Source organism: Carcharhinus amblyrhynchos, chromosome 27, assembly GCF_965287045.1.
Source record: "Carcharhinus amblyrhynchos chromosome 27, sCarAmb.v2.hapA, whole genome shotgun sequence".
Taxonomy (NCBI): domain Eukaryota; kingdom Metazoa; phylum Chordata; class Chondrichthyes; order Carcharhiniformes; family Carcharhinidae; genus Carcharhinus; species Carcharhinus amblyrhynchos.
Genome location: NC_137350.1, coordinates 40,816,028 through 40,832,759, shown reverse-complemented (window position 1 = coordinate 40,832,759; position 16,732 = coordinate 40,816,028). Strand labels below are relative to the sequence as shown.

General features: G+C 46.0%; 1 protein-coding gene across 2 annotated transcripts in view; it reads right to left on the bottom strand.

The window, feature by feature from the left end:
• Window positions 1-16,732, bottom strand: part of LOC145359198 (growth factor receptor-bound protein 7-like) — a 138,526-nt gene that overhangs the window by 97,294 nt on the left and 24,500 nt on the right. The window contains exon 1 of one of the 2 annotated variants that reach the window (XM_080213664.1): window positions 1,784-2,418. The exons of the other annotated variant lie outside the window; for it this stretch is intronic. Coding sequence (XP_080069790.1) covers window positions 1,784-1,835 — 52 coding nt within the window. The 5' untranslated portion in view covers window positions 1,836-2,418. Of the gene's footprint in view, window positions 1-1,783; window positions 2,419-16,732 lie in introns of those variants that run through there. 2 annotated transcript variants of the gene reach the window in all.

Genomic DNA, 16,732 nt, shown 5'->3' with positions numbered 1-16,732 from the left:
GTCCTTGTACATGGGGCAGTTCAATCCCAAACACTCCGAAACATTCATTCACCTTGCTACTCATTATTACCCAGTCCCTTTCATTGTAACCATGGTAACATTTCTAAAAGTACTTAATTGGTTATGAAACACATCTCCTGTGGTTGAGAAAGCGGCTATATAAATGCAAGTTATTTCCTTTAGCTTTTTTTTAAGCAAAGAAATTATGTCTCATCACTCAGTCTGTGATGTGACTGTTCCACATCGAGTCTCCATCCTCTCTGTCCATTGCAGTTTGGATGAGCTCAAGTTTATAATGTGGAAGATCTGGCATGAGGTGGCACAATGGCTAGCACTGCTGCCTCACAGTGCCAGGGACCCCGGTTTAATTCCCGGCTTGGGTCACTGTCTGTGGGGAGTTTGCGCATTCTCCCCGTGCTTGCGTGGGTTTTCTCCGGGTGCTCCCGTTCCCTCCCACATCCCAAAGATGTGCTGTTAGGCTGATTGGTGTAACAAATTGTCCCTAAATTAGTCTTCCCTTATGGAATGCCATAAGCAGAGACAAGGGTCATGGGTGGAGGGGGTACTCATAATGTTAAAATGGCAGCGCGGGCTCAATGGGCCAAAGGGCCTGTTTCCCGGGCTGTGTTGTTCTTTGTTCTTTGTTCTTTGATGTATAGGTTAGGGTGATTATTGGGTAAAAGCGTGGGATTACGTAGATAGGATCTGGGTGGGATGCTCTGTCGGAGAGTCAGTGAGGATTTGATGGGTCAGATGGACTCCTTCTGCACTGTGCAGGTTCTAAGATCAACCAACCAGGAGTGCGCTGGAACAGTGAAGAGGTAACAAAGTGATGGATCAAGCTTTGAGCAGCAGATAAACTTAGTCAGGACTGTAGTCAGGCAATGTTATAGAGATGGAAATAGGTAATATTCGTAATGGAGATGGCTCAAGGTGATTCTCTCTCCTATTCCCCTCCCTTCCCTGTAGCACAGAGACTGCACTCTGAATATTTTAAATAGATTCTTTTCAATATTAATAATGCCAGAAAGCTGATGGTGAATCCAATCACAATTTGCAATGCAAGGGACCTTAAGCTGAAAGTTTGAGAAGCTTCTGTTGGTGTGCTGGACCCCAGGCATTGACACTAACAAATTATTGAACTTGATCAATATTTTTAATAATGCGGAACAAATGATTGTTATTTAAATTCTCAGTAAATTGGGAATCTGAAATACTAACATTAGAATCAAATTGTAAGTGTTGAATTCAGACAACAGGTGTGTCAGCATCTGAAAGGATTTTGGTCAAAATCTTTCTCTGAGCTCAAGGACATGTTAATATACTTTCTCTTCCAGGCATGATATGTGGTATTTCTCTGAGAGGGATCCAGTGCTGCTCCAAAGAGTAATATGGAGTTGCCTAAAAGAGAGAGGTATGATACTGCCCCAACTTCTTACTAATGCATTAAAAAATCAATTAATTGCAGATCAGTACAGTTCCTAGCACTGCATCCATAACACTTTGGTAACTGTGGATCATGACTGCCCTGTTTGTTAATGAGATAGTTTGTGCAAAAGACCTCCAATCTGTGAAACTCGGTGCTTTAAAAGCCTTCAAAGCAACTTGAAAAGATTTAGCCGGATGTAAAACAAAAAAGGTTAAAAAGTTTTAAAGGTTAATACTCAATTCAGGTAAACCACAACTAAGCACTAATTAAGTCCCATAAGCTCCACACATAATACAACTTCAAGTACTGAGGTTTAAACAGAAAAACAGAGTTGAGAATCTGTTTGAAGATTACCTGTTTCTTTGGCAGTTGTTGTGTTAGTGGACAAGTCTGGCGTCCATGTCATTACAGAGTATTCAGGTCTTTCTGGAGCGACGCTTAAGAGCAGGAAAATGGCAGAGAGCCAAATTATCTGAATGAGTCACAATGTGAATCACAAAGCCACCTGGGTAGACACAGGAGGGAGCTGGAGTGTGTTTGCACAGACACAGAAATCGCCCAGTAAACAGCTGACACCGACAGCTGTTCTAAGTTTCTGTTGTCACTATCCAATCACCTGCAAAGGTCACCTCACTCTAACACGCTTTGTTGAAAGGCAGGTATAGTGAGGGGGTCAGGATTCTCGACTGCACCCCTCTCTGCTGATCCTACTACCCGTGATTGTGCTTTTACAGATAGATAGGGCCTTAGAATGAAAATGGTTTACAACAAGCTTAAGATTAATCAGAGGACTGTGATCTGAAGATTGCAAAGAGTTAGCAGCACAGCAACAGGCCATTCCACTGATTGGTTCCACTGGTCGGCGCAACATCGAGGGCCAAAGGGCCTGTACTGCGCTGTAATGTTCTATGTTCTATTCAGCCATCTGAACAATGCTGATGTTTATGTTCCACATGAATGTCCTCCTGTCTTCTTCTTTTCACCATCTCTGAATATCTTCTATTCCTTTCTCTCTCGTGTTTTTCTGGCTTCTTCTTTGATACATTGATATCATTCAGTTCAGCAGCTCCCTGTGCGAGTGAGTTCCACACACTCACCATTCTTTGGGTAAAGAGGTTTCTCCTGAATTCTTCATTGGATTTACCTTATATTGATGGATTTATTAGTAGCTATTTTACACTGATGGTTTCTCATTCTGGTACCCCCCAAAGATGGAAACCTTCTGTTTGTGTTACCCTAATAAATTATTTCATAATCTTAAAGCCCTATCTCAAGAACATAAGAACTAGGAGCAGGAGTTGGCCATCTGGCCCCTCAAGCCTGCTCCACCATTCAATAAGATCATGGCTGATCTTTTCATGGACTCAGCTCCACTTACCCGCCTGTTCACCATAACCCTTAATTCCTTTACTGTTCAAAAATTTATCTATCCTTGCCTTAAAAACATTCACTGAGGTAGTCTCAACTGCTTCACTGGGCAGGGAATTCCACAGATTCACAACCCTTTCCATGAAGGAGTTCCTCCTCAACTCAGTCCTAAATCTGCTCCCCCTTATTTTGAGGCTATAGCCCCCTAGTTCTAGTCTCACCCGCCAGTGGAAACAACTTCCCTGCTTCTATCTTATCTATTCCCTTCATAATCTTGTATACTTCTATAAGATCTCCCCTCATTCTTCTGAATTCCAATGAGTATAACCCCAGTCTACTCAGTCTCTCCTCAAGCCAACCCTCTCAACTTTTGCTTTTTTGAGACAGAAGCTCCTGACTATTCAGTCCTTCCTGAGAATTGTATTAACTCGGATATTACACTGCAAAGCTTTTGAGAATTATATTAACATGGTATTACACTGTGATAATTGTATTAACTCGAGTATTACACTGCAAAGCATTTGTTTGTACTTCTCCAGTGTCTGCATATATTTTTTATAATTTATCAAGTATAAGAGTATAAGTATAGAGGAAGGTAGGAATTAGGAGCAAAAATCAGCAAATTCAGCCCTGTAAGCCCACTCCACCATTCAGTCAGATCATGGCTGATCTCTCCCTGGTCTTAAACCCACCTCCCCACCTGTTCCCCATATCCCCTTTTTTATTAGAAATATATCTATCTCCTTCTTGAAATCATTCAATGATTCAGACTCCACCGTGCTATGGGGCAGTGAGTTCCACAAATCCACCATCCTCTGCGAGTATTTCCTCCCCATCTCAGTTTTAAATCTACCGCCTCTCAACCTACACTTGTGACCTCTTGTTCTTGATTGCCCCATAAGAGGAAACATTTGGTCTACATTTACTTTATCAATCCCTTTTGAAATTTTATATCCCTCGATCAGATCCCCTCTCATCCTTCTAAACTCCAGAGACTACAAGCCCAAACTGTTTAATCTCTCCTCATATGTCAACCCTTTCATCTCTAGAATCAAATGGGTGACCACCAGACATCCATCTGGAGCAAGATGGTAGGTAGTGCAGGAATCTCCTGTGGCCATTCCCCTGCAGAACAGATATACTGCTTTGGATACTGTTGAGAGGAATGACCTCTCTAGGGAAAGCAGCAGCAAGCAAACTTGTTGCACTATGGTTGGTTGTGCTGCAGAGGCGAGGGGTAAAAAGTGTGCCAGTGAAATTGTTACAGGGGACTCAATTTAAAGGGAGTAGACAGGCATTTCTGCGGCCGCAAACAAGACTCCAGGATGGTATGTTGCCTATCTGGTGCTTGGGTCAAGAAAGAGTGGCTGCAAGACATTCTAAAGTGGGAGGGCGAACAGCCAGTGGTTGTAATACACGCTGGTACAAGTGATATAGGTTAAAAAAAAGGATGAGGTCCTAAAAGCAGAATACAGGGAGCTAGGGAGAAAGTTAAGGAGTTGGACCTCAAAGGTAGTGATCTCAGGTTTACTACTGGTGCCAGTTGGTCTTTCTCTACACCCTGACTATGACTGTAACATTACATTCTGCACCCTCTCCTTTCTTTTGTTATGTCCAGTTTGCTTTGTCTATATATTGTACAAGAAACAATACTTTTCACTGTCTGCTAATACATGTAACAATAATATATCAAATTATATCCTCTTCACTGCCTGTTTTCCCACCTATTTTAGTGTCATCTGCACATTTCGCTATGCTTGCAGATCATTCATTTGGATTGTAAACACTTGAGGTCTGAGACTGACCCCTGTGACACCCATCTAGTTACATTTCGCCAGAAGGACCTATTTATCCTGACCCTCTGTTTTTTGTCCATCAGCTAATCCTCAATCCAATCCAATACTCTACCCCCAATTCCCTGTGATCTCACCTTCTGGATCAGTCTTTCCTGCGGCACTTGTCAAACACCTTCTGGAACTCTAGGAATAGCACATCCACAGGTTCCCCACTATCCACCTTGCTGGTTATGTCCTCAAAGAACTGAAGCAAGTTTGTCAAGCATGGCTTTCCCTTCATAAAACCGTGCTGACAATGGTGGGTTGAGCTTTGTCTTTCCAAATACTCATTCATCTCCTCCTTAATGATTGATTCCAGCAACTTCCCCACCACAGAGGTCAAGCTAACCGGCCTATAGTTTCCTACTTTTTGCCTCTCTCCTTTTTGAATACTGGGTGTCTCACTAGCATGTTTCCAATCCATCGGGATCTTACCAGAATCCAAGGAATTTTGGAATATCACAACCAATCCAATACACAACCAATCCACAACACAACCATTATCTCTGCTGCCACCTCCTTTAATACCCCAGGGGCAAGGCCATCAGGTCCTGGAATCCTACCTGCCTTTAAACCCATTAGTTTATTCAATACCTTCTCCCCAGTGATGGTTATTGCACCAAGTTCCTCTGCATTAACTATAGTTTTTGGAAAATTTTTATTATCCTCTACTGTGAAGACAGAGGTAAAATATTGGTTTAGTGTCTCTGCCATCTCTATGTTCCCCATTAGTACCTCACTGGTATCATCCTCTAAAGGGCCATCAATTACTTTAGCTAATCTCTTCCTCTTTATACACTTATAGAAACTTTTGGTATCTGTGTTTATGTTTTCTGCTAATTTCTTTTCATAGCTCATCTTAGATCTTTTGATTCTATTTTTAGTAGCCTTTGCTGAACTTTAACATTCTCCCAATCCTCCAGCTTGCCACTAATTTTTGCATTTGACACACTCTAGTTTTTGCCTTTATTATCCTTTTTGACTTTCTTGTCTAGCCATGGAACAGTTTCCTTCCTTTTATAATTCCTCTTCCTCTCAGGAAGATAATTTAATTGAGAGATATTCAATATCACCTGAACATCCAACATTGTTCCTCAACTATCCTGCTCTCAATTATTTGTTCCCAGTTTACTTGGGTCAACTCTTTCCTCAGGCCTGTATAATTAGCTCTTCCCAATGCTGAAACTCTAGCATGGCACTCTGTCTTCTCTCGCTCAATCTGAATCTGAAACTGTGATCACTCTCTCCAAAAGGATCTCTAACAACAAGACTATTTATCAACCCTTTTCATTACATAATACTAAATCTAAAATAGCCTGCTCCCTGGTTAGTTCCGTAATGTATTGCTCTAAGAAACAGTCCCTCGTACATGTGAATCTGCTTTGCATGGCCCTCCAAAGCCAATATTCCCTTCCTGGGGTGCAATGCTCACAACTGAACACAGATAGGGTCTGACCTGAGCTCTGTACAACTGAACTTCCCGTTCTATGTAATCTAACCACTGAGGTGGAGACCCATTCTCTGTGTGTTTGCTTTGATTAATTTTGTGCTCATTTGTGGGTCACAAAGATGTGGTTTTAAACTCCAAGACTTGCTCTTGCACGTGTTGATATTCCAATGCCATGTTGAAGCAATTCTGCTGTGTCAGAGCTCAGCTTTTAACCAACTGTTAAACTGAGATCACTTGTACCCGTACCAGGATGTTAAAAATTCCATTGGTCCCAGCTAGCATTCCTCCTTCCGAAACCACAAAACAGAACAAACTGTTCATCTCATTGCTGTTTATGGGATCACACTCTGCACAATATAGGTACTGTATTAACTAATAATATTCACCGCATTTCAAGTGTAATTAATTGCATGTGGAATGGTATGAAATGCTTCAGAGATTAGACCAATTCATCCTTCTCAAGCTTAAATTTTCCATTTCTTAATGGGACAATTCACTTGCTGCCAGATCCATAATCTCACTCTGTTCCCTTTGAGGGTTGTCCTATGAACATCCTTAACGATGTAACATAGGCATGTGTGACTTACTGAGGGTCGTCAATGTTTGGGCTGCAAAGCCTGAGCTCCCCAAGGGATTTTCATTCACACTAACCCTAATTTTCATAGTTCGTAGATAGACCTACTCAGGATGGGACTGTGCTAGACCTAACCCTCGGGCAAGTAGTCAAAGTGTCAGTGGGTGAGTGTTTTGGGGATAGTGACCGTAACTCTGTGAGTTTCAAAGTCATTCTGGAAATGGATAAGGGAAGTGCCTGAATTGGGGGAAGGCTGATTTCAATATCATTAAGCAGGATCTGGCAAATGTAGCTGCTCCCAGCCTACATGCTGGGAAATCTCCTTTTGGAAAGTGGGAGTCTTTTAAAAGTGAAATAGAGAGAGTTCAGAGCCAATGTGTTCCGCTCAGAATAAAAGCAAAGGGCGGCATGTCCAGAGAACCCTGGATGTCAAAGGATATCGATGGTTTGATGAAAAGCAAGCATATAGTAAATATAGCGCGCTAAAAACAGGGGAGGCCCCTTCAGGAGAGTAGAGAGAATCAAGTGGGGAATGCTTAAAAAAGGAATCAGGAGGGCAAAGAGAGGCCACGAAATAACATTGACAGATAAGGTTAAGGAAAACCCCAAGAGCAAGAGGATGGTCAGGAAAAGTATGGGACCCATTAGAGACCAGAAAGGAATCTGTGCATGGAGCCAGAGGAAGTGGGCAAGGTCCGAAATGAATAGTTTTCATCTGTGTTCACTATGGAGAGAGACATTGCAGCTGGAGATTTCAGTCGGGACGGTAAAGTTCTGGAGGACGTTAAGATTAATAAAGAGAAAGTATTAGATGTCTTAGTGGGCATAAAGATGCACAAACCCCCAGGGCCTGATGAGATGTATCCCAGGCTGCTATGGGAGGGTAAGGAGGAGATTGCAGGGGTCCTGATGGAGATATTTAAATCTCCACTGGCCCCAGGTGAAGTTCCAGATGACAGGATGATAGTTAATGTGGTTCTTTTGTTCAAGAAGGGCAGCAGGGATATGCCGGATAATTACAGACCAGTTAGTTTACTGTCAGTTGAAATTATTGGAAAGAATTCTGAGGGACAGGATTAATCAACACTTGGAAAGACAGTGTTTGCTCAGGGATAGTCAGCATGGATTTGTTGGTGGGAGATATTGTCTAACTAATTTAATTGAGTTTTTTTGAAAAGATAACTAAATATATTGATGAGTGTAGCACAGTTGATGTGGTTCACATGGACTTCAGTAAGGCCTTTGACAAGATCCTACAAGGAAGGCTAGTCCAAAAGGTTAGAGATCATGGAATTCAAGGAAAGTTGCCATCCAGGACAAAGCAGCACCTCTCCACAACCATTCAATCCCTCCACCACCGATGCACAGCGGCAGCCGTGTGTACCACCCACAAAATGCACTGCAGCAACTCACCAAGGTTTCTTAGGCAGCACCTTCCAAACTCATGACCACTACCATCTCGAAGGAGACGAGCAGCAGACGCCTGGAACACCCCCAGCTGGCGATTCCCCTCCAAGTCTCTCACTATCCTGACTTAAGAACATAAGAAATAGGAGCAGGAGTAGGCCATCTAGCCCTTCGAGCCTGCCCCGCCATTCAATAAGATCATGGCTGATCTGTCGTGTCTCAGTTTCACTTTCCCGCTCTCTCCCCATAACCCTTAATCCCCTTGTCTATCAGAAACCTATCTACCCGTGACTTAAATATATTCAGCGAGGCAGCCTCCACCACTTCAACGGGCAGAGAATTCCAGAGATTCACCACCCTTTGAGTGAAGAAGTTCCTCCTCAGCTCCGTTCTAAACTGCACCCCCCTCTTATCTTGAGGCTGTGCCCTCTAGTCCTGCTGTACTTTCTAAGCGGAAACAATCTCTCTACCTCTACCCTATCCATCCCCTTCATTATCTTGTAAGTCTCTATAAGATCCCTCCTCAGCCTTCTAACTCCAACGAGTACAAACCCAGTCTATTCAATCTCTCTTCATAAGCTAACCCCCTCATCTCCGGTATCAGCCTAGTGAACCCCCTCTGCACTCCCTCCAAGGCCAAAATATCCTTTCGCAAATACGGCGACCAAAACTGCACACAGTACTCCAGCTGCGGCCTCACCAGTGCCCTGTACAGCTGCAGCAAGACTTCCTTGCTTTTATATTCAATCCCCCTCGCTATAAAGGCCAGCATCCCATTTGCCTTCCTGACCACCTGCTGCACCTGCAGATTGGGTTTTTGCGACTCATGCACAAGGACCCCCAGGTCCCTCTGTACCCTAGCATGCTGCAGCTTTTCACCCTTTAAATAATAATCCCTCCTGCTATTATTTCTACCAAAGTGGATATCCTCACATCTGCTAACATTATACTCCATCTGCCAGGTCCTCGCCCACTTGCTCAGCCTATCCAGATCTCTCTTCAGACTTTCCGCACCTTCCACGCAATTTGCTTTTCCACTCATCTTCGTGTCATCAGCAAACTTTGTCACCCTACACTTAGCCCCCTCCTCCAGATCGTCTATGCAAATGGTGAACAGTTGAGGCCCCAGCACTGATCCCTGCGGCGCTCCACGAGTGGACTTGGACATATATTGGCTATTCCTTCACTGTTGCTGGGTCAAAATCCTGAAACTCCTTCCCTAACAGCACTGTGTGTGTACCTACACCACATGGACTGCAGTGGGTTCAAGAAGGCAGCTCACTACCGCCTTCTCAAGGGGCAATTAGGGATGGGCAATAAATACTGGCCACAGGATTCTGAGCCTCTGATCTGCTCTTGTAGCCACAGTATTTATGTGACTGGTCCAGTATAGTGTTAACATTGTCTATCAGAGAGAAAGTTCTCGAATGTTTGCCTGTCAAGATGGATCTATGATTAAGATCAGTTCTGCAGTAAGTCAACAGTGAATTGAAGAGCAGGATAGGAAGAGTCAGAGCTCCTTCTCTCCAATCCCAATCAGATTCCTGATCCCAGAGGCAGCTCAACTCCCACAACCACCCTCCAATTTAAACTCCACATAGATCTTGCTCAGAAATTCAATGACTTGTACCCAGAGTTTGAATTTAGTTGTCTGACTAAATGAATGGTTAACCGGGCTGTGGTTTAAACCGAGAGGTTTGATCCAGGCTGAATACTTCTTCCTCAATCTCTTGCTGATTAATGAGATCGCTCAGTCAGCACGGGAAACAACTTCAAATTTAACACCAAATCATCTGGACTCGGAATCTGACACTAACTGTCAGGAAGTTATATCGGTGAGTTCAAACTTGTCCAATTAAATCTGATATTCACATATTTGGCGTCTTTCAAAACCAAAAGAGTCTTTATTTTGAGTTAGCATCCTCAATTCAAAATCAGAATGTTGTGTGTACAAGACCCAGGACGGAAATTAGAGACAAAAAAGAACAGACTCACATTCCAATGCAGTACTGAGGGAGCGCCGCACTGTCAGAGGGTCAGTACTGAGGGAGCGCCGCACTGTCAGAGGGTCAGTGCTGAGGGAGTGCCGCACTGTCAGAGGGTCAGTGCTGAGGGAGTGCCGCACTGTCAGAGGGTCAGTGCTGAGGGAGTGCCGCACTGTCAGAGGGTCAGTACTGAGGGAGCGCCGCACTGTCAGAGGGTCAGTGCTGAGGGAGTGCCGCACTGTCAGAGGGTCAGTGCTGAGGGAGTGCCGCACTGTCAGAGGGTCAGTGCTGAGGGAGTGCCGCACTGTCAGAGGGTCAGTGCTGAGGGAGTGCCGCACTGTCAGAGGGTCAGTGCTGAGGGAGCGCCGCACTGTCAGAGGGTCAGTGCTGAGGGAGTGCCGCACTGTCAGAGGGTCAGTGCTGAGGGAGTGCTGCATTGTCAGAGGGTCAGTGCTGAGGGAGCGCCGCACTGTCAGAGGGTCAGTGCTGAGGGAGTGCCGCACTGTCAGAGGGTCAGTGCTGAGGGAGCGCCGCACTGTCAGAGGGTCAGTGCTGAGGGAGCGCCGCACTGTCAGAGGGTCAGTGCTGAGGGAGCGCCGCACTGTCAGAGGGTCAGTGCTGAGGGAGCGCCGCACTGTCAGAGGGTCAGTGCTGAGGGAGCGCCGCACTGTCAGAGGGTCAGTGCTGAGGGAGCGCCGCACTGTCAGAGGGTCAGTGCTGAGGGAGCGCCGCACTGTCAGAGGGTCAGTGCTGAGGGAGCGCCGCACTGTCAGAGGGTCAGTGCTGAGGGAGTGCCGCACTGTCAGAGGGTCAGTGCTGAGGGAGCGCCGCACTGTCAGAGGGTCAGTGCTGAGGGAGCGCCGCACTGTCAGAGGGTCAGTGCTGAGGGAGTGCCGCACTGTCAGAGGGTCAGTGCTGAGGGAGTGCCGCACTGTCAGAGGGTCAGTGCTGAGGGAGTGCCACACTGTCAGAGGGTCAGTGCTGAGGGAGCGCCACACTGTCAGAGGGTCAGTGCTGAGGGAGCGCCGCACTGTCAGAGGGTCAGTAGTGAGTGGGTGCCTTGTCGTTGGAGAGCTGAATGAAGCTTTGAAATAATTCTGAGGCTGAGTTACGATCTGAATGGGTGATGCCGGTACAATGAAAATCAGAATATTGAAGAGGCCAGAATTAAAGGAACACAATTACTCTGGAAGGCTGACCTGTCGGAGGCTGCTGAGATAGGGAGGGTGGTCAGAACTGGAAGAATTTGCAGAGATAGGGAGGGGGTAGGGACTGAAAGTGGTTACTGAGATAGGGAGGGTTGTAGGATCTGGAGGAGGTTGCATAGATAGGTAGGTGGTAGGGTCTGGAGAAGGTTAGAGATACGGAGGACTGTAGGGGTAGGAGGAGGTTACAGAGATAGGGAGGGGGTAGGGACTGGAAGTGGTACTGAGATAGGGAGGGTTGTAGGATCTAGAGGAGGTTGCAGTGATAGGGATGGTTGTCGGATCTGGAGGGGATTGCAGTGATAAGGATGGTTGTAGGATCTGGAGGGGATTGCAGTGATAGGGATGGTTGTCGGATCTGGAGGGGATTGCAGTGATAGGGATGGTTGTCGGATCTGGAGGGGATTGCAGTGATAGGGAGGGTTGTAGGGTTCGGAGGATGTTGCTGAGATGAGGGGTTTGTGACCAGGGAGGGATTTGAAAACAAGAAGTAACATTTTAAAATGGAGGTGGTTTCTGCGTGGCTTTGTAGCAAATCTGAGGGATGGTCAAGGGACAGAGAAGCTTATCTGGGAAGAGATCTGGAATATTTGTTCATCAAAGCCCGAGCTTCACCCTGTTGCTCATATAACCCATCCCACCATCTTCCACACTGTCACTTTCAGAGTGTTCAGTTATTGGCTTTTAGCCACTCTGGAGTTCATATAGAACATAGAACATAGAACACTACAGCACAAACAGGCCCTTCGGCCCACGAGTTGCGCCGATCACATCAACACCTACCAATCCATAGACCTATCTATAACCCCCAATCCCATAAAGCCCCATATACTCATCCAGAAGTCTTTTAAAAGACCCCAGCGAGTTCGCCTCCACCACCACTGACGGCAGCCGATTCCATTCACTCACCACCCTCTGAGTGAAAAACTTACCCCTAACATCACTTCTGTACTTTCCTCCCTGCACCTTAAATCTGTGTCCTCTCGTAGCGACCATTTCAACCTGGGGAAATAGCCTCTGAGAATCCACCCTATCTATTCCTCTCAACATTTTATAAACTTCTATCAGGTCGCCTCTCAACCTTCGTCTCTCCAGGGAAAAGAGTCCCAGCTCCCTCAACCTAACTTCATAAGGCATGCCTCCCAGTCCAGGCAACATCCTTGTAAATCTCCTCTGTACCCTTTCAATAGCTTCTACGTCTTTCCTATAGTGAGGCGACCAGAACTGCGCACAGTACTCCAAATGAGGCCTGACAAGGGTCTTATAAAGTGCAGCATTACCTCCTGACTCCTAAACTCAATCCCTCCATTAATGAAAGCCAGTACACCATACGCCTTCTTGACCACCTCTTCCACCTGCGAGGCCGATTTAAGAGTCCTGTGGACCCGGACGCCAAGATCCTTCTGCTCTTCAACACTACTAAGACTCCTGCCCTTGATAGTGTACTCGTTCATCCCGTTGGTTCTGCCAAAATGGACGTCTACACATTTATCCGCGTTGAAGTCCATCTGCCACTTCTCCGCCCAGTCCTGCATCCTATTTATGTCCTGCTGCAACTTTTGACATCCTTCCAGACCATCCACAACACCACCGACCTTCGTGTCATCAGCGAACTTACTTACCCATCCCTCCACTTCCTCATCCAGGTCATTTATGAAAATGACAAACAGCAAGGGTCCTAGAACAGATCCCTGGGGCACTCCACTGGTGACTGACCTCCATTCAGAAAAAGACCCATCCACAACCACTCTCTGCCTTCTGCAGGCAAGCCAGTTCTGGGTCCACAAGGCCAAAGGCCCTTGGATCCCATGCCCTCTCACCTTCTCAAGAAGTCTTGCATGGGGGACCTTATCAAACGCCTTGCTGAAGTCCATGTACACCACGTCCACGGCACTTCCTTCGTCAATGTGTTCAGTCACATTATCGAAGAACTCAACTAGGCTTGTAAGGCACGACCTGCCCTTGACAAATCCATGCTGACTATTCCTGATCATGTCAAACCTCTCCAAATGCTCGTAAATCTTGTCCCTCAGAAGCCTCTCCATCAGCTTACCAACCACTGAGGTCAGACTCACCGGTCGGTAATTTCCTGGGCTATCTCTGTTCCCTTTCTTGAAAATAGGGACTACATCCGCAATCCTCCAATCTTCCGGAACCTCTCCCGTCTCCATTGACGACACAAAGATCATCGCCAGGGGCTCTGCAATCACTTCCCTCGCCTCCCACAGTAACCTGGGGTACATCCCATCTGGTCCCGGCGACTTATCTATCTTGATAGAATTCAAAAGTTCTAACACGTCCTCTTCCTTAATATCCACATACTCAATCTTTTCCATCTGCTGCAAATCCGTAGCAAAATCTCCCAGATCAGCTTCCACCGTGAATACTGAGGCAAAGTACTCATTAAGCACCTCTGCCATTTCTTCTGGTTCCACACAGACCTTTCCCCCTTCACCTTTTATAGGTCCTATCCCTTCTCTTCTCATCCTTTTACTTTTCACATATTTGTAGAAGGCCTTGGGATTCTCCTTAATCTTATCCGCCAAGGCCTTCTCATGACCCCTTCTGGCTCTTCTAATATCCCCAAAGACTCTCCTCATCTGTCCATTGCTCCTCACTATAATTCACTCCACTTGGCCGATTTGCTCAATCTCTCTTCCTTGGCCCACTCTGACTGTTAATGGCTCATGATTAGCATGAGCTGCTTGTTGTGAAGAGCTGTGAAATTGTACATGTTTGTGCTGTAGACTGGGTGTTCACATGGACACTGGGATAACACAGGTACAGAGGGAGTTACGTGTGTGGGAGGTCTCCCTGGGGTATGGGCTGACATGTATATGAGATCTGCTCAGTAAGGTTAATAAACCCTCATCACCATAAGTCTCTTGTCATCAGTTATTGTAACCCGGTAACTTCTGCATGGTGTCAGGAGTTGGTGGGGACAGCAGAATGATTTCATTCCATCAAACTTCTTGTGTTTGACAAAAGCATCTCAGGCAACTGGATAAAATGGGAAGGAATGGTGTATCTACCACAGTGCTGGCCTATCAGACACTGAGAAAAGGTCCAGTGTTCACTCTGTTACACTCAGTAACCCCTGAAACTCACAAAATCTGAACCTTTTGTTTTTCAAACAGTGAAAGAGGAGGAGGACCCCGAGATATCGCTTAAATACCCAGCAATAAAGAACATTCTATTGGATAGACACACATTCAATACAACCAACCACAATCATCGATACATCGATCTAATTGCACTCCGCCATTCGAAAGATCCTTGCAAAAAACGCACATCTGGCACAAGTGTGAGAGAAATTGCATCACATTGTCCGCCATCTCCATGGTGATTTTTATCTATAAACACCTTCTTTGTGATAAAAACCTAAAGCTGAAATCTGGTGGTTAACCGGATTGTAAAGCTGCAGCTGGGTCTCTGGGACGGTATCAGACCAGGGCTAATCCACCCTGATCCAGGTGTACACACTCTGTAGCTCCAGGTCCGGAATAGAAAGACCTATTCAACTGTTACCCCACTACAGGGAAGATTGATGTATGGTCTAAGGCTGGGTGACTCGGTACGAGCCATGGTCTGTGTTTCCAGAAGGATCCGCCTTGTGATGGAGCAGGAAGGGTTCAATGGGCTGGACCGGATGATGACACTGGGTGGCAGCGTCCCCATCGACAAGGCCACAGACTGGGTTTCAGCCACACTGGGGGCAGCGGGGAGAGACAGCGCAGTCAGGATCTGAAGGGGAAGGAGGTATTACATCAGAAATGCTCTCACATTGTGTTTTAGAACCTGCTCAAACGGTCAGGATTCAGATCACTCGCAGCCGTGACAAACTGCCAGTGATGCACTACCATATCTCACAGCCAAATAGCAATGAGGTTTCCTCGCTTGGTGTTCATTCGAAATTGGCATTGCCAACTGCAGGAAGCTGGACCAGCAACATCAGCCACCACATACCCAAGGTATCCAGGCTGCAACCTCGCCCCCACCCCCCCACCCCCATGCCTATGGAAATGGAGACTCCTCCGGAGGCCAAGAGCCCCAAGCCACTGGGTACACCACAAGGACGCCTGATGCCACCCACACTGAGGACAACATTCCAAGGACATCCCCAGCATAGACAACTGGCACAATCACACACTCAGTGTGCCTGAGTAAACCAAGTACAAGGTTCAAGGACGATGTGATGGTCTAGTCTAGATATGGACTTTGTTTTTTTTAATAAATGGGGGGCGGAGGGGAAGAGACACGATGAGCTATTCGCCAGCTGCAGTCGCCAAGCCAGTGCCTCGCACAATGTAATTTTTATTCATTCATGGGACATGGGTGTCGCGGGTTGGGCCAGTGTTTATTGCCCATCCCCAGTTGCCCGAGGGCAGTTGAGAGTCAACCACATTGCTGTGGCTCTGGAGTCTTGTGTAGGCCAGACCGGGTAAGGACGGCAGATTTCCTTCCCTAAAGGACATTAGTGAATCGGATGAGTTTTTCCGACAATTGACAATAGTTTCATGGTCATCAGTAGATTCTTAATTCCAGATAATTTTTATTGAATTGAAATTCCACCATCTCCAGGTCCTCAGAACATTATCTGAATTTCTGGATTAATATTCTAGTGATAATACCACCAGGCCTTCAGCTCTTCCATCAAAGAATGATGTTTTGTTAGCCTTGTTTGACTCTGTGGCCGGAATTTTACTGCCAGGCCCTCCCTGAAATGGGCGTGACTCACAAAACGCAATTCTCCATTGGCCTCAGGCGGGATTTTATGAGCCTCGCCCGAGTATCGGCCTGTATGTTGTAAATGGTTTACACCCTGTAATTGTTTTCTGATGCTGTCACCACTCTGTGCCAGCAGTTTTCCAATTTGAATGGGGAAGTTGTAGATGGTGCCGTCATGTGGACACTGGGGTGACATGGATACAAAGGAAGTCACGAATCTTTAGCGAGGGACTTATCCCCTGAGCATGACAGACACACAACATGAAAGAACTGCTCAATATTTTTAATAAACACTCACTGTTACTCTTTGTCATCAGTTATTGCAACCTGATAACATCCACAAGTGCTTCGATAAGGGCAGGGAGGCTGAATTAAAACTCTAATTTCCTAACACACTCGGACTGCTCATACAGCACAAACTTGCTCTTTCAGAAATCCAGACTCCTGACTGTTGACAAATTTACCCTGGAGCTTTGTCAAGACCTCATTGCAAATAATCATTAATTCTGGAGGCAGTGAGTAATATCAGCAACTCAGCATTATCTCATTACGTAATCCTTGGTTTGCACACTGGAGAGGTTCACAAAAAACCAGCAGTGTGTAAGACTCCAGGCTCTCAGAGGGATCTGGGCTGCAGATGATTTCACAGGTTGTTATCAAACAGTTGCAGGAATAATTAACCCCATCATATTATTGTTATTAACCCAGTCTGCAGGTGCAGCAGGTGATCAGGAAGGCGAATGGGATGTTG